Source organism: Mandrillus leucophaeus, unplaced genomic scaffold (assembly GCF_000951045.1).
Source record: "Mandrillus leucophaeus isolate KB7577 unplaced genomic scaffold, Mleu.le_1.0 Scaffold194, whole genome shotgun sequence".
In the NCBI taxonomy this organism is placed as follows: Eukaryota; Metazoa; Chordata; class Mammalia; order Primates; family Cercopithecidae; genus Mandrillus; species Mandrillus leucophaeus.
Window position 1 is genome coordinate 568,163 of NW_012101965.1, and position 25,043 is coordinate 593,205.

Sequence of the window (25,043 nt, forward strand, 5' to 3'; positions counted from 1 at the left end):
GAGCATTGCTGGTGTCAGCTATTGTGATAGACATCTCTCTCTCTCTCTCTTTTTTTTTTTTTTTTGAGACAGAGTGTTGCTCTGTCGCCCACGCTAGAGTGCAGTAGCGCAATTTCGACTCACTGCAACCTCTGCCTCCTGGGTTCAAGCAAGTCTTGTGTCTCAGGCTCCCTGGTAGCTGGGATTACAGGAGCCCACCATCACGTCCAGCTAATTTCTGTGTATGTGTTTTTAGTAGAGGTGGGGTTTCACCATGTTGGCCAGGCTGGGTCTTGAACCCCTGACCTCAAGTGATCCACCTGCCACAGCCTCCCAAAGTGTTGGTATTACAGGCGTGAGCCACCGCGCCCGGCCTGTGCTAAGCATCCTATACACCCTTTTTCACTTACTCCCCATATAACCACTACCAACTTGGTTACTGACCTCATTTTCTAGATTACAAAAAAAAAAAAAACCCAACCTGAGTAAACGTGCATGAACACAAAGCTAAGCGGGGGCATAACGGGGATTCAAATTAAGGTCTAAGTAACTTTAAAGCTCACATTCTTTCATCACACCAGTATTTAAATGTACACAAGGTACAGAATTTGCAAGGAAGTTCTAGAACCTCAAATTTTATAAATAGTTTACTTGTAAGGATTGAACCCTTGTATCGCCCAGATTGAAGACTACATGGGTTTCTTCAAAACAGACAACAGAGATTAATTTAAAACAACTACTTTATTAAAAAATAGCAAATCTCACAAATACTTATTTAATTTCTTATCACTGGCCATTGGAAAACACACCAACGTGTATACGGATTGTCTAACGTAAACTGAAGCTGGGCTGCCACAAGACGCCTGTGCATCATCAGCTTGTGATCAACACTGGAATAAGTTTGGTGAGCTTGGGAAAGAGAAATCCCTCAACCCCGTCAAGAACATTAGCACAATGCATTTCAAGTATAATCCCATAAGGCAACAATATGAAGCATAGCAGCACAATCTCTGCATCACATTTCTTGATTAAGCCTTCAACAAGGCCTAGGCCTCCAGTTATGGCGAATTACGGCGAGTCACATTTACTAAAAGCAGAATGTGAAAACAATCATTGCACTTGCACTTTAATTACTTTAATTCCTTGTTGTGGAAGATGATTCTGCTACTGGATTTGGCTGGAAAAGTAAAGACTGCTGCTTCTCTTCAAACCACAGAGAGCAAGCTGCATTCATTTTAGCTAGCAGAAGTATTTGGAACATCTTGTGCATCTGCCAAATGGAGTTTTTGTCTGAATTCATCAGTTAAGAAGATTTTCATTCTATAAGGGGTACTTCTTTTACATTTCTGAAAATTACATTCAGGAGCAAAGAGAAAGAGGTGTTTAAAAAAGAGATATGCTCAAAGGAAAAGCTCTTGTGTTGCTACTGAGACACTCAGATGGGGTAAGACAACTTTTAAACGTAGTAAATTATAGACAGAATTTGAAGACTTTTTTTTTTTTTTTTTTAATTTTAGAGATAAGGACTCACTTTGTTGCTCTGGCCGGAATGCAGTAGTACGATCATACTTCACTGCAGCCTCGAACTCCTGGGCTCAAGCAACCTTCCCACCTCAGCCTCCCAAAGGCACATGCCAACACACCTGGCTAATTATTCTTTGTTAGAGATGGGGGAGGAGTCTTGCTATGTTGCCCAGGCTGGTCTTGAACTCCTGGCCTGAAGCAACCTTCCTGCCTCGACCTCCCAAAGTGCTGGGATTACAGGTGTGAGCCACACCTGGCCCAGAATTATTTTTAATGTGTCAATAATCATTTTCATAGTAAGGAGCTGATTAGAGACAAATATGACAAGACACTAGATTAAAAAAACCTTTTGAGAAGACACCACTTTATCATCTTTGGGAAAACAATTCTGTTTAAAAGTCCAAAAATAAAATCATTACAGCTCTAAAATCTTTTCTATAATTCTCTTAATTGTTCCTCAAGAAGACTGGAAATAGGACAGGAATCTTGCATGGATTACTCATCCTTTCTTACGATCACTGTCTTTCATTTTTCTCACTGACCTGTATTTATCCACCTGTTACTTATTTTTCAAGACCCAATTCAATGATATGAATACTCTGAAGGCAACTAAATGCTTGCAGTACATGTACGGCAGAGGTTGCAAAAATGTACAGACATAAGCATTGCCATCAAAGACATTCTCGTCCAGTTGGAAGGCTGAGATTTAACACATGTAAAAATCAACAGATAATAATATAGGGCAGAATGCTAGGTTAAGGTACAAATGAAATCCTTTATGGAAGTGGTCAGCTTGAATGTAATGTGATAAGGAGAACAAGGAGGTGAGAGTAAATTTAGGTAGGAGGTACAACCTGAACAAAGGCATTATGATGAGAATGAACATGATGTGTTTCTTGGGCATCCAGAAAACCAGCCTGAGGGGAATGAAAAAGAACGAAAAATACAACAGCATGTACAGGTTGTGACCAAATTATTAAGAACCTTTAAAATAGTTGACATGGTTTAAATAAATTAGTAAAAAATAGAAATGGCAGGAAGAAAGTGATGTTTCAAGAATATTAATTTTGTAGCAATGCCTAAAGTTTAGAGCAACACTGTCCAATAGAAATACTGGAATCACACTTGGAATCCCAGCACTTTGGGAGGCTGAGGTGGGAGAACTACTTGAGCCCAGGAGTTTGAAACCAATCTGGGCAACATAGCAAGAACCCATCTCTTAAAAAACAAACAAACAAACAAACAAACAAAACCAAAAAAACAGCTGGGCATAACATACACCTGTAGTCCCAGCTACTCAGGAGGCTGAGGTGGGAGATCAACTGAGCCCAGGGAGTCGAGGCTGCAGTGAGCCATATCATGTCACTGCACTCCAGCCTGGTGACAGAGCAAGGCCCTGTCTCAAAAATATATATATAATATTTTAAGAACTATTTCAACATGTAATCATTATAAAAATTGAGATATTTTATGTTCTTTTAAGGCTATTAAGTCTTTGAAATGGCTTAATGGCTACTATATTGAACAGTGCAACTCTAGACCTGGAACAGAAAATTGAAAAAGTATGGACTCAGACGATGAGGTCCTGGATTATCATGTAGCGAGTGAAGGAAGAATAAAAGCAGAACTGATGATACTGATGATGCCTGACAACTGTAATAAAGAGATGGCAAACAGACTTCATATCCAGATCCAGGCTCAGTGGCAGAGAATGCCATGTCTGATTAGCAATGTCTGCCATGGTCCTCGAAGGCATTTTAAAATATTCTTGGAGACTGAATTAACAGAGGCAGTCATGACAGAGAGGGAAATTATGAGGGGAAAGTTTAAGTACTGAGAGAACACCTATTACAGGTGAGGAAACTATGGTTGCCAGATTTTGTTCAAGGTCACATGGCTGCCTACCAAGCATTCCAAAGCCTACACTGTTGTATTATATAGGGTATTATGCTGCCACGTTTGTGGTGGCTAAATTCCACCACAGGTTGAGTCACAGAAAGTGGTAAAACAAAACAAAACAAAAAATTCTAAATGTTTAACAAAAACTCACAAAAAAGGGCTGGGCATGGTGGCTCACGCCTGTAATCCCAACACTTTGGGAGGCCGAGGTGGGCAGATCACCTGAGTCGGGAGTTCAAGACCAGCCTGGCCAACATGGTGAAACCCCATCTGTACTAAAAATACAAAAATTAGCTGGGCGTGGTGGCAGGCACCTGTAATCCCAGCTCCTCAAAAGGTTGAGGCAGGAGAATTGCTTGAACCTGGGAGGTGGAGGTGGCAGTGAGCAGAGATTATGCTACTGTTTCAGCCTGGACAACTGGGCAAGACCCGTCTCAAAACAGACAAACGAAAAAACCACACAAAAGGATAGAAAATACTTAAGTGTCATGGCAGAGAAAGAATATAAAGCATTGAAGGAATATAGTAAAAAGAACTTCTTGCAGGAAAAGCCCCTTGATTAACTCAAATCTTACCCCCTTCTTTAACTCTTTCTTGACAATAATCTTACATTAATCTCTCCCCACAGTTTATGTAGCACCTTATTTTCTTCATCTGCAAAATGGAGGGCATAACACTACCTACTTCCAAGTAGGGCCAAATAAGATAATGCACATACCCTTTATACAGTACTGGGAAAATAGTAAGTATTCATGAAGATTAGCTATTCATTGCCATTACAGGACTTCTATATACTTCCCGATTTCTTTTGCCCAGGCTGGAGTGCAGTGGCACAATCCCTACTCACTGCAACCTCCGCCTCCCAGGTTCAAGCAATTCTTCTGCTTCAGCCTCCCAAGTAGCTGGGATTACAGGCGCACTCCACCACACCTGGCTAAATTTTGTATTTTTAGTAGAGACAGGGGTTCAAGATGTTGGCCAGGCTGGTCTTGAACTCCTGACCTCAAGTGATCCACCCACCTCAGCTTCCCACAGTGCTGGGAGTACAGGCATGAGCCACTGTGCCTGGCCCCAATTTCTTAATTGTTGTTACTGCACAATTCAGCAGTTAATAACGGTTACAGACATGAGCCACCATGCCTGGCCCCAATTTCTTAATTGTTGTTACTGCACAATTCAGCAGTTAATAACAGTATGAATATAATCTTATAGCAATAATAGTAATTTTTATACATATATTTTGGAAATTTTCACATATGCATCATCACATGTAGCAATTACCCTGTATTACAGAGAACACTCTGAGATGCTAAACAATTTGCCCAAGGTTACATGATCAAAATGTAGAACCAAACTTCAAAAATTAAATCTCTACAACCAGTATCCTTTCTATGTCAATAACTGGTTCAAAGGGAATGTCTTACCTCTCAAATTATTTTATAGGCAGGATCATTTCTCATTGTTCTTTTGTACCTTACCATTGTGCCTGTTATGTTCAAAAGTACATTTTGAAAAGTTCTTAAAATAATTGCTCTCAATTTAGATGTCAAAACCTGAATATTCTACATGTGTCTTGGTGATCTCCTTTAAGTTAATCCTATAAAACACTAAGTACATTTAATTATGAAATGTCATTTCACAAGCTATGTAAGCATCCCTTGAAGCCTGCATTTTAATAATGTCTAGTTTTCAATTTTATGCACCTAAAATATCCTATGTGATGATATTAAATTAAGTATAGTATATATGTCTGAATATCTCACTGCTGGTTAGCCTCAGAATCTAAGCTTCAAAATAATTTACATAGCAACTAACCTAATCCTTAGTTCTCATGATAAAAAACAACAATTTGTCTTAAAAATTCAAAAACAGTACAAAGCAAAGTAGAACAAACCAGAAGCAAAATTTCAGTGTAAAAAACAACAAGAAAATTCCATTTGGAACCCAAAGCAGGTAGGGAATGGTGCCTCAGGACTGTAATCCCAGCACTTTGGGAGGTTCAAGTGGGAAGATCGCTTGAGCCTGGGAGGTTGAGACTGTGGTGAGCCGTGATCATGGCACTGCACTCCAGCCTGGGCCACTGAGTGAGACCCTGTCTCTGAAAAAGAAACAAAAAAGAGAAAGAAAAGAAAAGAAAACCAAAGAGGAAGAGTGATGGCCCTAGGGAATAATACTATGTGTCTTTTCACCATATCTAAATAACACATCTTTCAAAAACTTGATTGAGACTATTCATCAGAAATTGTAAGTTGTAAACTTTTCACTGTTGATAGTAGGCAAAGGATACATGGAAGAATTCAACTCTTCTAACTGCAAAACAAATAAAAAAATTATTTTTAATTTTTATAAGATCAATATAAATAATTGTTAACTATTTGTTTTTAAATAAATTATTTTTCATTTAAGCTTTCTTGTGCTGGTCACGGTGACTCATGCTTATAATCCTGGCACTTTGGGAGGCCAAGATGGGAGAACTGCTTGAGCCCAGGAGCTCCAGACTAGCGTGGGCAACATGGTAAGACCTCATCTCTACAAACAATAAAAAGAAATTAGATAGATGTGGTGATGCACACCTGAGGTCCAGCTACTTAGAAGGCTGAGGTGGGAGGATTGTTTGGGCCCAGGAGTTTAAGGCTGCAGTGAGCTCTGTTAGTGCCACTGCACTCTAGCCTGGGTGACAGAATGAGATACTGTGTCGGAAAAAAAAAAAAAACAAAAACAAAAAAGCTTTCTGTAAATGAAAAAGCAAAGTACTAAAGAAAAAAACTTTCAAAAAATTTTCAGGCTAAAAAATTCCTTTTTGCAAAAATAATCATAAAGTAGCATTAACATGTTTATGAAACATGAATATAAGGAGAGAGGCCAGACATGCTCTTGCCTGTAATCCCAGCACTTTGGAAGGCTGAGGGGAGAGGACTGCTTGAGCCCAGGAATTTAAGACCAGCCTGAGCAACATAACAAGACCCTGTCTCTACAAAAAAATAAAAAGAATATGAGCACAGAATGAAACCAGATTATAAAAACTGGAGTTTTATAAGTATTCCTAAAACCAGGCATCATAATAATCATCTCTAATAACAGTTTTTAAAAGAAAAAAATTGCCATTTTAATGATCAAAATATTTAAAACCATCATAGATTACAAAAAGATTTCATGTCACTCAATTTTCTATATAAGGTAGAATTCATCACCCCTTGTCTTAGTCTGTTTGGGTTACTATAACAAACACCATAAACTGGTGGCTTATAAACAATAGAAATTTACCTCTCATAGTTCTACAGGTAGGAAAGTTCAAAATTAAGAAGTCAGCAGATCTGCTGTCTCGGGAGGGCATGAACCACTTCCTGGCTCATGCAACAAGAGGGCTTTCTCCCCGTGTCCTCACTTGGTAGAAGAGGCAGCAGGTTTCTCTTGGGCCTCTTTTATAAGGACATTAATCACCTTCTTGCCCGAATCACCTACCAAAGGCCCCATCTCCTCCTACCATCACTTTCTAAGTTAAGATTTCAACATATGCTTTCTGGGGAGGACATAAACATTCAGACCACAGCATTTTTATCTTACAGAAGGAAAAATCTGAATTATAAAAATGTTAACTAAATGGCTCAATGTTGTTCAGTTATAACCCAAATGCAAACACTGAACTAAACGAAGGCTTTCTGGTTTCAAATTCAGTGTTCTTTTCACTATACCACTGTTATTCTGCTAAATGTATAGCAAATTATACTTATTATCTGTTAAGAGGAAAAAAATGTAAAACATGAACTGGTAAGGCTGGGCACCGTGGCTCACACTTGTAATCCCAGCACTTGGGGAGGCCAGAGTGAGCAGATCACTTGAGTCCAGGAGTTCAAGACCAGCCTGTATAACATGGTGAAACCCCACCTCTCCTAAAAACACAAAAATTAGCCAGGCGTGATAGTCTCAGCTACTTGGGGGTGCTGAGGCAGGAGGATGGCTCAAGTTCAGGAAGTTGAGGCTGCAGTGAGCTGAGATGGCGTCATTGCACTCCAGCCTGGGTGACAAAGTGAGACATTGTCTCAAAAAACAAACAAACCATGAACTGCAAATGGAAATACTTGCAAGACTGAATATGACAGACATGAAATAAAAAGATTATAGACTCGAAATAGTGAAAGTATTGGCATACAAGTTCCCTCACATTTACTTATTCAAAAGAGAGAAAAACAGTAGAAATTAACCCTTTTTGTCAACGGTTAATAGGGAATCTAAAACTAACGTGTTAAATTCAATTTTTATTTATTTTTGTTCCAAAAAGGATTTAAAGAGGCAAATTTAATTAACATTTCTCAGTGTAATAATCATACCTCGTGTTATGTGCTAAACTGTGTACCCTCCAAAATTCATGTTTCAGTCCTCACCCCCAGTATCTCAGACTGTGAGTAGATTTGAAGACAGGGGTTTTAAAGAGGTAATTAAGTCACAATGAGGTTATTAGGGTAGGCACTCATCCAATGTGACTGGCAGGAAGAGCAAAGTTGGGCACTTGGCATAGAGGAAGAAGCCATGTGAACGTGACGGCTACTACAAACTGAGAGGCCTCAGAAAAAATGCAACCCTGCCACCCTGGGCTCCAACTTTAGCCACCGGAATTGTGAGAAAATAAATGTCTGTTGTTAAAGCCACCCAGTCTGTGGTACTTTGTTTTGGCAGCCCTAGCAAAGTAATACATATGGCAAGGTACTAAATTAGCAGAAATACCAAATGTAGGTCTGTATTTAAAAACAAGTAACCACCACCTGAGTAAATAACACAAAATGTATTAATCACATCAGGAAAGGTCTTTTTGACTACTATCTTCTGTATCTTAAGACTTTATTATTTCTGTACAGAAGCAAATATTTTGCTTTCAGATTTGCCAGCATCTGTATTCTGAGAATACATGCTTAGATGTAAATATGATAACTTCCTTGGAATATATTTCTTGAAAAAAAAAAAGAGGAAAGTTTTTACAACATGGATGAAACTTGAACATTAAGTAAAATAATCCACTTAGGCCACATACTGTATAATTCCAGTGATATGAAATGTCCACAATAGGCAAATCCATAAAGGCAGAAAGTAGAGTAGGGGTTGCTAGGGGATGAGAAGAGGAGAGAATTGAGAGGTACAGGGTTTCTTTTTGGGATGGTGAACATGTTCCGCAATTCAACAGCGATCTGCACAACACTGTGAATATGCTAAAAACCGCGTGATTGTATAAATTAAAATAGTTCAAAAGGTAAATTTTTTTGCAATAAAATTTTACTTTAAAGAACAAAGAAAAAGAATTACACTTACATCTGAGAGAAGCCTATCCAGATTGGAGTCACTGGCTGTTTTTCTCTTATCCTCAGGAAGTTCCTCTAACTCCCCATAGAGCTCCAAATTCAAGCGAGCTAATTTCTCCTGCATTCCCCGAACATGTTCCATCTGTTCAATGGAACATTCATTTCCTTGGGAACATTCCAGAACATTAATAATGATTAGGACAGTTCAAACGAACAGCATTGAGTAAAAACACTTAAACTCTAGGTGCTCTAAAAGAAACAGGTTTTCTTTCTTCTGTAAATTAGATAATTATTATTTTCTGTGTTTAATAACAAATCAAATTTCTGACCAGGAAAACAATGACCAACCTAAGAAATGACCTTGGGTACTAAAGAAAATCATATAGGAAATATTTCAGGCCAGGCGTGAAATATTACAGGCTCACGCCTGTAATCCCAATACTTTAGGAGGCTGAAGCAGGTGGATCATGAGGTCAGGAGATCGACACCATCCTGGCCAACATGGTGAAACCTAGTCTCTACTAAAAACACAAAAGTTAGCTGGGCATGGTGGCGCACGCCTGTAGTCCCAGCTATTCGGGAGGCTGAGACAGGAGAATCGCTTGAACCCAGGAGGCAGAGGTTGCAGTGAGCTGAGATCGCGCCCCTGCACTCCACCCTGGCAATAGAGCGAGACTCGGTCTCAAAGAAGAAAGAAAGAAAGAAAGAAAGAAAAGCATATAGGAAACATTTCTTTTTAAAAAGCAAAATCAGGCTGGGTATGGTGGCTCGTGCCTATAATCCCCACACTTTGGGAGGTTGAGGCAGTAGGACTGCTTGAGCCCAGGAGTTTAAGACCAGCCTGGCAACATGGCAAGACCCTACCCCTACAAAAATATTTTTAGAAAAACACATTAGGTAGGCATGGTGGTGCATGCCTCTGGTCCCAGCTACTCAGGAGACTGAGGCAGGAGGATTGCTTGAGCCCAGCAGGTGAAGGTTGCAGTGAGCTATGTTCAAGCCACTGTACTCAAGCCTAGGTAACAGAGTGAGACCCTGTCTCAAGAAAAAAAAAAAAAAAAAAAAAAGAGAGAGAAAGAAAATCATCCCTTAAGTAGAGAAAATATGTTTTCTTCAACAATAACATGATATGTAGAAGCAAAACAGAACCATCTAATCATGTCGTTTGACAATTACCATTTTAACTGAGTGACCCAACATTTTATAATAATTTGAGTGAAATTAAGAGTTCTAGGCCCAAGTGGCTCATGCCTGTAATCCTAGCACTTTGGGAGGCCAAGGCTAACGGATCCCTTGAACCCAGGAGTTCGACATCACCCTGGGCAACATGGTGAAACCTCGTCTCTACTAAAATTCCAAAAAATCAGCCAATTAGCCAGGCGTGGTGGCATGTGCCTGTAATCCCAGCTACTTGGGAGGCTGAGGTGGGAGGATCACATAAGCCTGGGGAGGTTGAGGCTGCAGTGAACCATGATCACACCACTGCACTCCAGACTGAGTAACAGAGCGAGACCCTGTCTCAAAAAAAAAGAAAAAAAAAATAGAGTTCTGGCTGGGCACGGTGGCTCACACCTGTAATCTTAATACACTTTGAGAGGCCAAAGTGTGAGAACTGCTTGAGTCCAGGGGTTGAAGACCAGTTTATGAAACATGGCAAAACCTCATCTCTATAAAAAATACAAAAATTAGCTGGGTGTGGTGCTGTATGCCTGTAGCACCAGCTACTTGGGAGGCTGAGGTGGGAGGATGGCTTGAGCCCAAGGAGGCTGAGGCTGCAGTGAGCTGTGATTGTACCACTGCACTCCAGCCTGGGTGACAGAGAGAGACTCTATCTCAAAAAAAAAAAAAAAGTTCAATAACGACTTCAAATGTGAATCATTTTGCCAACCAATTATGTATTCTTCCTTTAAGAAATATTAATAAAAATATTTATGAAGCATGAAAAATGTTATGAAGCATGAGCAACACTATGTAGTATTCTTAATTGTATATACAGTTGTCAAGACAACTTAATTGCTAAAGGATAGGTCTTACATTATGTATTGACCAAGAGTCCTCTGAAGTGACATTATCTGCCCAGAGCAACTAATTTATACACATAACATATTATCTTTTCATTCAGTTTAAGTACAGACTCTACAATCCCTTGACAGTATAATTTTTTCAAAAAAAACCTTTCTATTTTTCCTAAAGGTACTATACAGGTAAAATATACCTCAGCTAAAGTTGAAGTACATATCCTGAATAAATATGAATTAATGTAAATTATACTAGTTTCCTCTAGCCAGCTTTATAACATCTTCATAAATGGACTATACTATATTATGTTAAGGACTACTAATGTTGAAGCTAGTTATGGCTCTCTCAAAATCGTCCTTTCTTCACAGTAAAATATGTCATATTTCCTCTATTTTAGTCACGATTTTCAACATTAGTAACCTGGAAGGTCAAATGGAAGAAACAGAAATATCTCAAGATATGTGTTTGTGTGTATGTATGTTTGTGTATATGTATGTAAATGTACAGTAAAAATATAAAGAGGTAGAAATCATACGGGAAAAGATGAGAGTCGGAGGACGGATCAGGGTGACCCACCATGAGAACAATAGAAGCTTCAGAGGCTAAAAAGGAAGAGATGGAAGAAAAATAATAAACAATAGAAAATATGTTACGTGAGATGAAAGATGAGTCAGCAGATATGAAGGGCTCACTGATTCCCAGGCAGATTGATGAGAAAAGACACAGTCCTAAGCATATCCTGGAAAATGCCTAACCTTTAAAGATAAAAGAAAAACATCTTTTAATCATCGAGACAGAAAAATATAAATTACCTGCTAAGAAAGAATCTGACTGGCAATGGAATTCTCATCTGCAACACTTATTATGAAGAGTAATCAGTAGGATAACAGACAAAGACAAGAAAGGACTTCAATCCAAAAACACAGAGGCAACATAGAGTAGGGGAAGAAAGGTGATGGGAAAAAGCAAAGACATGGAAGTGGTCCAAAGATTACATCTCAAGGGTAGGAGGGAAGAATGGAAGAGAGGGGAAGTGAAAATACTCTGAAGATACCGCCTTACTGGGATGGGCTAAAGCAAGGAGGTAGGGGTATAATAAAGTATTTTGGTGAAATAAATAATGTGCTTTTAATGTCTTCTTTTCAAATATTAGCATAACCAAGACTGGAAACCCAGAAACTATGAAAAAAAAGATACAGACATGTTTGAGAATGCAAAAAGTAAAAATTTTCACAAAGTTAAATATACCATAAACAAAGTGCACAGACACAACAAATTTGGTAAACAAAAGTAAATACATAATAGAGGTCAGAGGGTTAGTATCTAAAACATAAAGGGCTCTTTACAAGTGACAACAAAAGGATAAATAACCAAGTAGAAAACTGACAGAAGGTCCTGAAAAGGATATATCAAACAATCTACCAAACACACATGGATCTTCAAACTCAATTGCAATAAAAGACATCTCACTTAACACCAAGAGACAGGCAAAAATTAAAAGACGAATAATACCTACTGCTTGGTGGGAATTCAAGGAAAAGCATTCTTTCATAAATTGTTTATGGAACCTAGAAGTGCAGTATTGTTTTTCTTTGCAAAGCAATCTGCATACTTCTATTAAAGTTAAAATTACATATATACTTTGACCCAGCAATCCCACTCATGAGAATCAATCCCAGAAGAATAGAAGCACCAGCCTAAAGATCTATGTAAAAAGATGTTCACTACGCCATTGTGTTTGCTGGCTCAAAATAAGAAACAAAGTAATGCCTCTCAATAGGGACATGGTTGAATAAACTAGAGTATATTCAAAACTTGGAATATTATGTTGTCATTAAAAAAGAATGAACTAGAGCCATCCTAGGTGCATTAGAGAGATTTCCATCAGATATTCTTTAGTGCAGGAAAGCAAGATACAGAATATCTTATATAAGATACCATTTGTATTAAATAATGAAAATAAAAATATGAAAAGATATATACCTGGATTGTTAACAAATGGTTGGGATGAGGGGAAGTGGAAGTAGCAGAAGGGATAAGGGAGGGAATAGGAAAGTCAAGTAATAAAAACATGGGGAAGGGAAAGAATACTTTAAAAAATCAATATGTATGTGGATATTTATGCATTTGTATAAGATTATGCATCTTCTAAAAAACTAGGGGGAAGTTAAAAAAAAAGTTTTTAAAGATTATGCATATTATTGAAATTGCCTTTTAAAATATTGAGAAATAGGCCAGGTGCGGTGGTTCATGCCTGTAATCCCAGCACCTTGGGAGGCTGAGGCGGGCAGATCAGGAGGTCAGGAGATGGAGATCATCCTGGCTAACATGGTGAAACCCCATCTCTAGTAAAAATACAAAAAATTAGCCAGCCATGGTGGCACACGGCTATAGTCTCAGCTACTTGGGAGGCTGAGGCAGTAGAATAACTTGAACCTGAGAGGCGGAGGTTGCAGTGAGCTGAGATCGCGCCATGGCACTCTAACCTGGGCGATAGAGCCGGACTCTGTCTCAAAAAAAAAATTGGGAAATAATCTTATCATTAGAAAAAGCTTACAAATAAGTTCCAAACTGCACATGAAAAATCTATCTTTTGGGAACTCTGTGACTATCAAAAAATACCTATTCAGAATTTTTAATGGGACAATCAGTTAACTATTCTTATATCCTCATGAAAAAACAAGAAAACTGGATTCTTTTAATTCCTAACTTTAAATCAGGAATCCTGGGAAAGAAACAAGTTTAAGCTTAGGAGGGTAAGGGAAAATGATCTTGATACTTTCAAAATGAAGACACTAAGTCTAAAATATTTTAACTGACCAAGACTGTCCCTCTTATTTGTTAAACCTGCAAGATACTTATTCCATAATAGCAATCCTACTTTAACATTTCAACTAACCCTCCTTCTTTAAAAAAAAAAGAAACCTTTTTCCCAGAAGTTTTAGAAGGCAAATTATATTCTAAGACAAAATCTAGGATGATTGCCTTTATGCCTGTGGGTTGTTTTTTTCTTAAAAGAAACTGGCACTTTGAAAAGGAGAGTAAAATACACACAGAAAATAGGATGCAAACATCTTAGAGAAAAAAATAGTAGAGAAACATCTACTGCTTACCAAATGCTTGGAGTTTTCCAGAGTGGAAATCATTCAAAAGACTGAGCAGCCCTCTCTCCATCTCCTGAACATCTGAGACATCAGTGAGGAAGGAGTGCTGAATCGGAGTTGACTGAGCGCCTTTTCCCTCTCCGCCCTGAGGTTTGGTCTTTTCTTTCATCACTCTGTGAAGATGATGCAATTAACTTTAATTCTATCTTTTTAGGCTATTCTAGATTAAGCTTCTGCTGAATTTTTTAGTGAAGTAAATGGAATTTCCCTTAAAAGCCAGAAATCAAATAGTCAATACTAAATAAAACCAGAAACTCCAAGCCAGAAACCAAAAGAAAAAACAGGCTGTGAAAAACCTCAAACAAATGTATAAAATATAACTACAAAGGCATATAAAAAGTTTGATTAAAGCATTTATATAATATGCTAATTATTTGGACTGCAGAAAAGAAAACTTGTCTCTATTATCCTATGTTTTACATTTCATTTCTCAGTAAAACATATTACACCTTTCCCTTCTAAACTTTATTTGTTCCTTGAACTCTCAGTAGTTCTACAAGTGGTTATGGGGTCCCTACTCTGTAGCCGACGTTATCCACAAACACCCAGTCTAAGGAGAAGGGAAGATATTTAAATTCATAATCACCATGTAATGGAATACTAAAAACTTGTTATCACCCTTGACTCCTCCAACTTCCCAAGGCTCCTACATGCAGTCGTGAAGTCCTATCAATTATACCCACAAAATATCTAATCTCTCCAGTTCTCTTTCTCCCCTGCCGCCATCCCATCTCTTAACCAAAGCGCTTCCCAACCAGTCTCCCTATCTCTGTGTGTGATCCCTGATCTCCCTTCTCTCCCCACTGGGCAGCCAAGTCCATTTCTAAAAAGTAAAATCAGATCATATAATTTGCTTAATTAAAAATGCTTCAGTACGCCAGGCACGGTGGCTCATGCCTGTAATCCCAACAGTTTGGGCAGCCCAGGCAGGAGGATGACCTGAGGTCAGGAGTTCAAGAACAACCTGGCCAACATGGCGAAACCCTGTCTCTACTAAAAATATAAAAATTGGCCTGGTGTGATGGCGCACACCTGTAGTCCCAGCTACTCAGGAGGGTGAGGCAGGAGAATCCCTTGAACCCAGGATGTGGAGGTTGCAGTGAGCTGAGATTGTACCCCTGCACTTCAGCCTAGGTGACAGAGCGAGACTCCGCGTCCAAAAAAAAAAAAAAAAAAACTTTAGTAGCTTTGCATTGCCTGCTGAATATAATCTAATATCCCAAAGAAACCCTATCCTCCCTTGTCTATGCTCTAGACACTGAATCTCTTTAGTTTCCTAGAAATCCATTCTCTTATCTTCTTACGTGCTAATCCTCTGCCTACATTAGCATTCTTCCACTTACTGCCATCTTTGGCACACTACCTCCCACACATCTTCAAGTCTCAGTTTAAATGCTATTTCCTCAGGAGGGCCTTTTTGGAACCCCTAGACTAAATTAGTCCTTATTACACATGTCTGGCATATACCAGGCTCTCAAATGCTTGAGTGATGATGTTATGCACACTGTGATACAGGAAGAGAGAGAAGCAGTTCGTTCAGCCTGGGGCCAACCAGAGAAGGCTTCCTAAAAGTGATAAGTGAGCAAAGACTTAAAGAACAAGTAGCAGCTAAATAGGCAAAATGGGAGAAAGAGTAATTTATCTTTATAACCCAATGCACACAACAAATCCCGATATGGAAGTATATTCAGTACTCAATTTTTACATAATGTTGAATGAAGACACCTTCAACACAGCTGTCCTCACCACAATAACGATAAGATAAATAGGGTATACCAGGGAAGGTAGGGGAGGGGGGAAAAAAGAAACAGACTATCATATGAAAGAAGTTTAGAATAGATACACTATGGACAGTAGGTCAGTAACAGTTCTTCCCAAAGCAAGGGCTGCATTTTATATATTATATACATTATGTAATACCTTGTTACTCAAAGTGCTGCCCATGGCCCACAGAATCAATTTCACTTGTGAGCTTCTTAGAAATGCTCATCTGAAGCCCCCCATCCCACACTGATGCAGAATCTGTATTCTAAAAAAATCCCTGAAAGATCCATATTCACATTTTAAATCTGAGATAAACTATTACAGAGCACAAGGTTTCAGCATGACAAACGTATTTTTTCTCTCAAATTTAGAAGTTTTCTCCAAGTAAAGTTTCACATCATCAATTAATAACCCTCTCAGAAAACAAACACAAAAAATAAAACAAAAACCTGTTTATTCCTGCTTCAATGTTATTTCACACTCTCACTTTATGTTAACATAATTCAACAATAAAGAAAGCACACAGTGAAATAATACTATGTGCAAAGGCCCACTGTAAGTACCGTCAGGCACACAATGACGATCCAGATAGTCCCGGCTCTCAGAAGCCGACATCTACAAGAACGTATGGAAATAAAACCACAAGTAAAAATGACAATGATACAAATAAACTGCTTTTAAAAATATAGCAAAAGGAGTGATTACTTTTAAAATCTCTTGGTTTTCTTTTTCCACCAACTGTAAAGTTATTCAAAATCTGACCCTAATTAAACTCCTCCACAAGAAAAACCCCATTCTGATAATTCATTTGAAGGAAATCCTCAAAACTCAAAACTCCTGTTTATCATTTGGTACTCATTGGAATACTTCTTTCAAATGTTCTCTTGTCTTTGGCTGTGTCCCTTTTGTTTCCATAAAGAGAGATCTTCATCAAGGCAGTAATCTCATCTTTTATTACGTGTAAACCCAGTGGCTTCAGAATGCAACAGGCATTTCCTTAGCTAACTTGCCAGGGTGAGACTGGATGTGAGCGTAAATTTATTTAATAATTAGAAAGAAGATTGACATTACACAACACTTTTTTTCTCTAAAGCTATAATCTTCCCTTCCAAATATCTAATACTACAAAATACTCACATACATATAACAGTAACATATAACATAGTTAAACTTGTCACTTGTTTCCTTTAAATATCCTGAATGCAAATGATGTTCACCAAATATTAATAATGATTATTTCTAGGTGGTAGAATTTTCGCATTTTGAATTTCTTCTTTGAATTTTTCCTGTGTTTGAATTTTTATAAAAAACACAAATTATTTATACAAAAACAATGACATCATTATTTTTTAGAAATAAAAACTGCAAGCTGGGTGTGGTGGCACACACCTGCAGTCACAGCCCCTCAAAACTAAAAAAGTGTTTTAAGAAGAAGTTGAGTCAGGACTTACTTCAATGGCATTTTACTGTGAACATGTAAAATAAAAGAATTCACCTTTTTAACTTTGGTCGCTGTGAAGTTGACTGTGATGCAGGATTTGAAAACCCTGTGCTTTTACTCACTGGAATGGCATTTTTTTTGGCATTGACAACCTGAGTACAATGGGCACTAAAAGACTTAGGACTCCTCCTCTTCACTTTCCGCTCTTCCATTGTTTTAAGTTCCTTATTGCACCACGGCCAGCTTCTTAAGACCTAAATAAGGAAATAATACAATTATATATGCATGCTATAATATGCAAACATGAAAGAAATTCAAAGACCCATTTCACAGGTCAAAAGAGGATCAAGAATTCCAGAGGGCATAAGAGAAAGTTAGAAAATGGGTCTCTTAAGTTTAATCTACTCTACTATGTACCCATAAGCCCCTAGCAAAATTGTCTGGTAGACAGTTTTGTTATTGTTGTTTTGTTTTTTACCATTTTCTTTATTCCCTCATCCTACAAATATTTACTGATTCTCTTCCATAAGCCAGACACTATTGTGGGCACTGGGGAGACGGCACTGAACAAAACAAGATGTTTGCCCTCAAGAAGCCTACATTTTACAAGGGGAACAATATATAAACAATAAACAAATGATCCACATAATATTCCTGGCCTGATTCAAGTTTCAGGTGGCCTTTAGGTCTCTCTTCCAAAATGTATGCTCAAGAAGAACCAACTAGATTCAAACAGATGTATAATTGTCAGGGGGATTTTAATCAGCATTTAAAAAATCAAATAGAAGCCTTACTTCAAACTACTAAACAGAAATCAGTTTCTAGCTAGGGCTAATAATGATTCTAGCATGGTGATCAAGGAAAGTTCTAGAAAATCAAACTTGTTTGTTGCCTATTTTGAATATACTTTCTCTAACCATTTCCAAACAAACATGAATTTTATGATATATATTTGGTTTTACCCGTATCAAAAAAAGTTAACAATGTGAAGTTACAGAGGGCCCTTCCATGGGGAATATGTGTAAGGCCTCCTAGTTATCCCTGCACAATCCCCTTACTTTATGTATTAATCCGCTCTATTTTCTAACATCTATCTATTTAAAAATACCCTTCCGGCCAGGCGCGGTGGCTCCTGCCTGTAATCCCAACACTTTGGGAGGCCAAAGCGGGCGGATGACAAGGTCAAGAGATCGAGACCATCCTGGCTAACACGGTGAAACCCCGTCTCTACTAAAAACACAAAAAAATTAGCCGGGCGTGGTGGCGGAGGCCGGTAGTCCCAGCCACTCGGGAGGCTGAGGCAGGAGAATGGCGTGAACCCGGCGGGCGGAGCTTGCAGTGAGCCGAGATCACGCCACTGCGACACAGCGAGACTCCGTCTCAAAACAAAACAATAAAAAACATGAAAACCTTTCCATATTTTATTTGCGCATAGTGTTAAATTTTTCTTAACGTCATTATTTCATGTAACGTAAGATAAAGAATTTATATGGCTATCTACCTCATCAGGTTGTAAATTGCCTTCTAGAAACATTAGGCCGTTTTTTGCATGTTGTGTTTAAGCATGCCATGACCATTCGAAAAGATTCAAACCCATTGCTGTCGCTTAAAATAATTATTTGAGAAATTCAATGAAATTTTTTTTTTCTTTTGCCTGGACTTAGTGCCACTGGCACTGGAATTTAAACCACTCAGCTTAAATTGGCTGACGCTAGACAATCACAACTGGAGCTACAATACTTCCAAAGAAGAGGCTTTCTGGGAAAGGCTCCAGTGCCCAGTCTCTAATCCCAGATACCATTGTGTATCAATCCACTTAAACCTTGGCTAACAATTTTTCTTTTAAGAATAATTTCGGTAACAATAGTAATTCTGGTATTGTGTCAACATGCAACACAAATGAAAGTCTGAAAGATGACTGAATAGAGATGATGGGATATTAGTTCTCTGAAGAGGCAAGAATCTGTAAAAATTTATGATACGCATAAACACGCTGGCCTGAAATTTCACGATGCTAATACGCATTTGGTGGTACAAGAGAAAAAAAAAATCTAGAAAGTTAAAGCAATGCAAATAAACCAATGGTGGTCTAAACCACAATATTCTGGGGAGCCAGCACTCGCGATTTCCTCGTTTTTGGAAAGTCACATCTGTCACAAGAGCACTGAAACCCTTCTTGTATATCAAACAGCAACGAATGTTTTAGAGAACGCATAAGTAAACTGCTCATAGTTATTCACACAGTGGTTTTAAGTGCCAAGTCTTGCCTCCAAGCAGTACCCCTGGAGGTCCCTCTTGACATCACCTCACTCCCCTTCCCCAATCTGCCGAAGCGATGACCCTTCACCGCCCAGTACCCAGCAGTGACCAGAGTGGTGGGAAAGGCCTAAAGGGGCAGGTTGCGGAGGTTCCTCTGCTTCCACTACATACCTGAAGAAGGGTATTGGGGCCCCCTTCCGCAACCCGCAAAGACCTGACAGCCTCAGAAGCCACCGCCGCAGCCACAAACACAGCCCCGGTCACATCACTGGACCCGCGCCTCGGCAGCTCCCTTTGTTTACGGAAGTGACGTGAGAGGCACGGCCTCCATGCCCCAAGCGGAAACCCCGCCTTTTCCTGCTTCCCCAGTGTCACTCTTGTCTCCGCCCTCGGCATTTCATTGTTTCGCGTGTCCTGCCTTTAGCTGTAACTCCGGCGGGCGTGAAAAGGAAGACTCATGGTTGGGCGCGTCGCTTTAGGCTCTGTGACCCAGGAGGAAGACGCAATAAGCAGGTGCAGTGGAAGTAGAAACGGGCAATGCAGTACCTTTCCCGGAAGCTACTCAGCCCTTTGGTGAGTGTCAGAGCCCTAAGAACTACAATTCCCAGAATGCTGTTCGAGCACGCCCGAAGGCGGAACCAGAGTGTCGCAGTGCAACTGTTCCTTGGTTGTTTCCGATTGGTTGCCCGGACTTCTCGCGGCTAAACTAACTTTGGCTGGAAGGCGGCGTGAAGAGGGTGATGCTGTTCAGCGACCATGATGCTGAGCCCGTAAACGAGAGTCTGTCACCACTATTAATAGCTATTCTGTTCGGGCCCTACACATAACGTTATATCTAAACCTCTCTACAGTTTTATGGGTACGAGTTATAATCTCCGTTTTACAAATGGGGAATTTGAGGCTCAGAAAGGCTAATTGTTGCAGGTGTCTCTCTGTCGCCAAAGACAGTTCTACTTCCACTATACTTAAAGCTTCTGGAGAACGACTTGCAGGCTGAGAGAAAGAGATCTATCTTAAATGAGGGAAGAAATGCACGTTTCATTGCCTGGTCTGGGTAGCCTTTCCGGTGTGGGAGTGGGAGGTGGGAAGATTTTAGATTCACAGGTCCTTAGATTGAAGGGACTCTGGAGGAACACCACATACCACCCCCGCATTAGCTAATGGGGAAACCATATCTAGAGATTGTATCCATGCCAGAAAAGGCGGAGCAAAGACAACCCCAGTCTCCTGGCTTCTAGGATAGGATGTTCTTCCACCACCCGCCATTAAAAAAAAAAAAAAAATTCTGAAATGTTTTCAAAAGAAAAGCACAAAGTAAACGCTTAACGCACCCACTGTCCAGAACGAACAGATTTATGAATGAAAGAAACAGAGCATTACAGATAAAGCAGATGTGCCCTATTCTCAGTTCCACTCTACTACCACCCTCAGGGAGGCAACCAGGATCATGAATTTGATATGTATCTTGCCAATCTAGGTTCCTATACTTAAACTATTACTATGTATTATAAACAATATGTAGAATGGTTTGGGGTATTTGAAGTTTTATATGAATGCTATTATATTTTGTGTATTGATCTGCAACTTGATTATTTCACCAAATTCTGTGTTTTTGAGAGCTGTCCACGTTGATAAATATAGCTAGACTTTATCAAATAGATTTGCCACAAATTATTTGGGAATTCCAATAGTGATGGATGTTTAGGTTGATTCCCATTTTTCACCGTTACAAACACTACTGTACAGTCTTCTCAATATCTTTTCCCAGTTTCTCCTTTTAATTAATGTCAAATTGTCTTATTTGTATGAACAGAGCTTGCAACTGGTGATTCACATGCTACTTTTTTTTTCAAATTGGTTGCTAATGGCTAAAATTGAAAGAATTAAAAAAAAAAAAAAAGGATCTGTGGCATCCCATGAATTAATGGGAAGATCTGACTACATTAGATCTGTGTTGTAGCCTGGCAACAATGGTTCAAGCTGAAAAGCATCTGCCTCCTTTACATCAGTTCAAGTAATATCTAGTTTTTCTTTATCTTTAGTACCCATCTGAGCCCTGTAGCATTTGTGTTTACAACCTGCAACATTATGTAGGGACACAGGAAAGCACCCTTCTAAATGTACATATTTCAGGTATTCAGAAATAGGTATTCAGGTTTTGAATACCTATTTGAAGTCCCTATTTTAGCCACACCCTGTGATAGGAGGTCAGGATGCATCTATCAACAAAAGGTGTAAGAGCTTTATAGTCAGAGATTTTATATTCCTGATATGAGAGACTGACAAATTAGTATGCAAATAAAATAGTTTCATTTAGTCAGATAAGAGTCCGAAATAACAGCTTAAGTTCAAAAGTAGTGTGTACTGAAGGAGAAGTATCAGGGAAGGCCTTCCCAAAAATGCAACTTTGAGGTAGAGATAGGAATGAAGTGCATGAGCCAGCTGTGGAGTGATCTGAGGGAAAGGAGTCCTTGAGTGCCAGGCACGGTGGCTTTTGCCTGTAATCCAGCACTTTGGGAGGCTGAGGCAGACAAATAGCTTGAACCCAGGAGTTGGAGACCAGCCTGGGCAACATAGCAAAACCCCATCTTTACAAGAAATACAAAAATTAGCTGGGCATGGTGATACAGGCCTGTAGTCCCAGCTACTTGGGAGGCTGAGGTGGGAGGATCACCTGAACCCAGGAGATCAAGGCTGCAGTGAGCTATGATCACGTCACTGTGCTCCAGCCTGGGTTACAAAATGAGACCCTGTCTCAAAAAAAAAAAAAAAAAGAAGAAGAAGAAGAGCATCCTTGAATAAAACATACAGCTAAAATGCAGGCCATTAGGCAAAATGAACTTTAACATGTTTGAGAAAGCAGAGGGTTAGTGTGGTGACATGTACTGAGCTAGGGACCGAGTGACACAAGATAGAGTTGTTGTAGAGGTACAATTTCAAGTGTGATTTCTTTTATCTAAAATCTAGAGTTCCTCCCTGAAAGAAATGATCTTTCAGGTTTTCTATATTTTCCTTTAATTCCATTAAACTGTAAACATCCCTTCTTTGGATTAACTGTTAAATGTATACCTTGAATAAATTACTCCAATCAGATACTTTCTTCCTGAGGATTATGTTTAGAGGATAGGAGCTTTGATTAACAAGACCTTTCCCCTGCCTCCCAGTACTCATACATTGTATAGTATAGGTAGGTAAGGAGGAGTACTGCTGGCGAATTTCCTAGTACTAGCAGTGGAGAGCCATTGAGAGAAAAATCTGCTGGGGCCCCAGAAATCTCTATTTTAAAAAAATATTTGTGTTATGGAAAATTTGAAACATATATACTGAGAAAGACAGAAAAATATAATGAATCCCTCATCCAGCCATTAACCCCTGGTCAGTGATACCAATCATACTTGTTATCAGTGATGTTGATTCTGACCCTTTGTGGAATGAAATTTTTGTTACTTTTTTGTAGGGTGCTATGAAGATAAGAAAAGAAACAGGGATTTCAAAAGAAAATTATAACTGAATTTATACTTACTAATTTTTGGTATCATCTCAGGTGATTCACATGGACACACATAAACACACCCACAAGTGCAGCTAGAAGTAAATCACCCAGAAACTATCATTGTCCTTGTACATTGTATATACAATGCAATCATTTCATACTTTGGCTAGAAAACTGTGATTTCTGTCTTGCAAAGCTGTATGTAGTAGATAATGTGATAACCTGTAATATTGATCTGATAAATATGTATTCAGATGAAACCTGTAAAAAAAAAATGCACCTCTTCTGACATTTTTCAGTCTCTAGTATTATGTTAAAGTAAATCTCAGATATAATTTAATCCCTAATATTTTAATATAGATTGCTAAAAGATTAAAACTTTTAAAGACTTCACCACAATGCCTTTATGATTCCTAAGCAGCAACAAATGATTAATGTGATTGAATATTCAGTAAGTATTCAAATTTCCATTCGAATCAGAAGTGTGATAACTTTTTTCACATTTTACTTGAGTCAAGAACCTCTCTTTCTGTAAGGTCCTCAGGTGATGAAAGGGTTTGGAAGCCTCTCTTGTACAGCCTCATTTGTTGAGCTACAAACATGCATTGTCCTTTCCCTTCAGAAAGTTAGGGTGCTGTGCAAGCAGGACTGTAGACTGGGACTCCAACCTCCAGCTATAGACTTGGACTAGTCCGTGGCCTGTTAGGAACTGGGCCACACAGCAGGAGGTGAGTGGCCAGTGAGTGAGCATTACCATAACCTGAGCTCCCACCTACTGTCAGATCAGCGGTGGCATGAGATTCTCACAGGAGCCGGAGCCCCAGGGTGAACTGCGCATGTAGGTGGGCGGCGCTCCTTATGAGAATCTAACTAAAGCCTGATGATCTCAGGTGAAACAGTTTCAGTTTCATCCCCAGACCACCCCCACCCAATCCATGAAAAAATTGTCTTCCACAAAGCCCATCCCTGGTGCCAAAATGGTTGGGGACCGCTGCTCTAAAGGGGAAGGCAGGTATCGCAAAGCAAATGGATACTCTACCTCAGTGCCTGAAGCACAATCATTCCTGTGTTGTCCTTTGTGGTTCTTATAGGGAACAGATGTGTTTTTTGTTTGTTTCTTGTTTTTGTTTGTTTTTACCCGGAAGCCATTCCATCATTTTCTAAGTGTGTCTCCACCTCCATTTCCCCTGATGCCAGAATGTCTTGGCCAAGATAGTCACTGCTTAATGCCTCTTTGCATGTCTGGCTCAGGAAACAGCTAAGAAAAAAAAGATAAGAAGTCATAACGCAGAAACGAGCTTGGCATGTTCACGGAACTGAAAGAATGCCAGCGTAGTGTCTGGAGTGCAGGGGGACAAGGAGAGGTAGTATGAAATGAAGTCCCCAAGGTTGCCAGAAGGTCAGGTCAGGAAGGGTTTTTTAAACCAATATAAGAAATCTCTGTTTTTTCCCCTAAGCACAGCAATAGGCATTGGAGAGTTTTAAGGCATGACATGGTCTAAGTTACATTTTTAAAAGATTATTCTATAGAAGAATGGAAACAGGAAGGCCAGTTAAGAGAAATAGCCCACAGTGTGGTGTTACATAGGCTTGCTTTACAACTCAAACCTGAAAAGATAAGTTATTTCAAAAGCCATGCTGTACTATGACTACTATTATAAAACTTGGTAAGGTTCCTTCTTTGAGGCACCCTCTAAAAAAGGTGCCAAGAGATTGGATCTGAACTGTCCAGCACTGACGGCCTTCAGAGAGCTATGCTATTGTAGATGAGCGAGCCTTTTGGGAACTGTTAATAGTGAAAGGAAGAACCACTTGGTGAAGAGCTGTGAGCCACCATTTCTGGAGGAGCGTGGTATGGTGTCATGGAAAGTGCACCAGACCAGGAGTTGTGGGAAACCCAGTTTCTTGTCTACTCTAGGCTGTACACTTTTTTTGTTTTGTTTTGTTTTGTTGTGAGACAGAGTCTCACCCTGTTGCCAGGCTGGAGTGGAGTGGCAGGATCTTGGCTCACTACAACCTCCACCTCCCGGGTTCAAGTGATTCTCGTGCCTCAGCCTCCTGAGTAGGTGGGATTACAGGCAGGCGCCACCAAACCCAGCTAACTTTTGTATTTTTAGTAGAGATGGGGTTTTACCATGTTGGCCAGGAAGGTCTTAATCTCCTGACCTCGTGATCCACCTGCCTCGGGCTCCCAAAGTGCTGGGATTTCA

General features: G+C 39.4%; 1 protein-coding gene across 1 annotated transcript; it reads right to left on the bottom strand.

Moving 5' to 3' along the window:
* Positions 1 to 701: 701 nt before the first annotated feature.
* Positions 702 to 19,736, bottom strand: CCDC28A (coiled-coil domain containing 28A). Its single transcript, XM_011978413.1, has 6 exons — positions 19,512 to 19,736; positions 17,136 to 17,335; positions 13,826 to 13,989; positions 8,704 to 8,858; positions 5,690 to 5,712; positions 702 to 1,269 (listed from the first exon to the last, which is right to left on the bottom strand). The coding sequence occupies exons 1-6, from the start codon at positions 19,734 to 19,736 to the stop codon at positions 1,215 to 1,217; spliced, it is 822 nt and encodes a 273-aa protein (XP_011833803.1). The 3' UTR covers positions 702 to 1,214.
* Between the last annotated feature and the right edge of the window lie 5,307 nt (positions 19,737 to 25,043).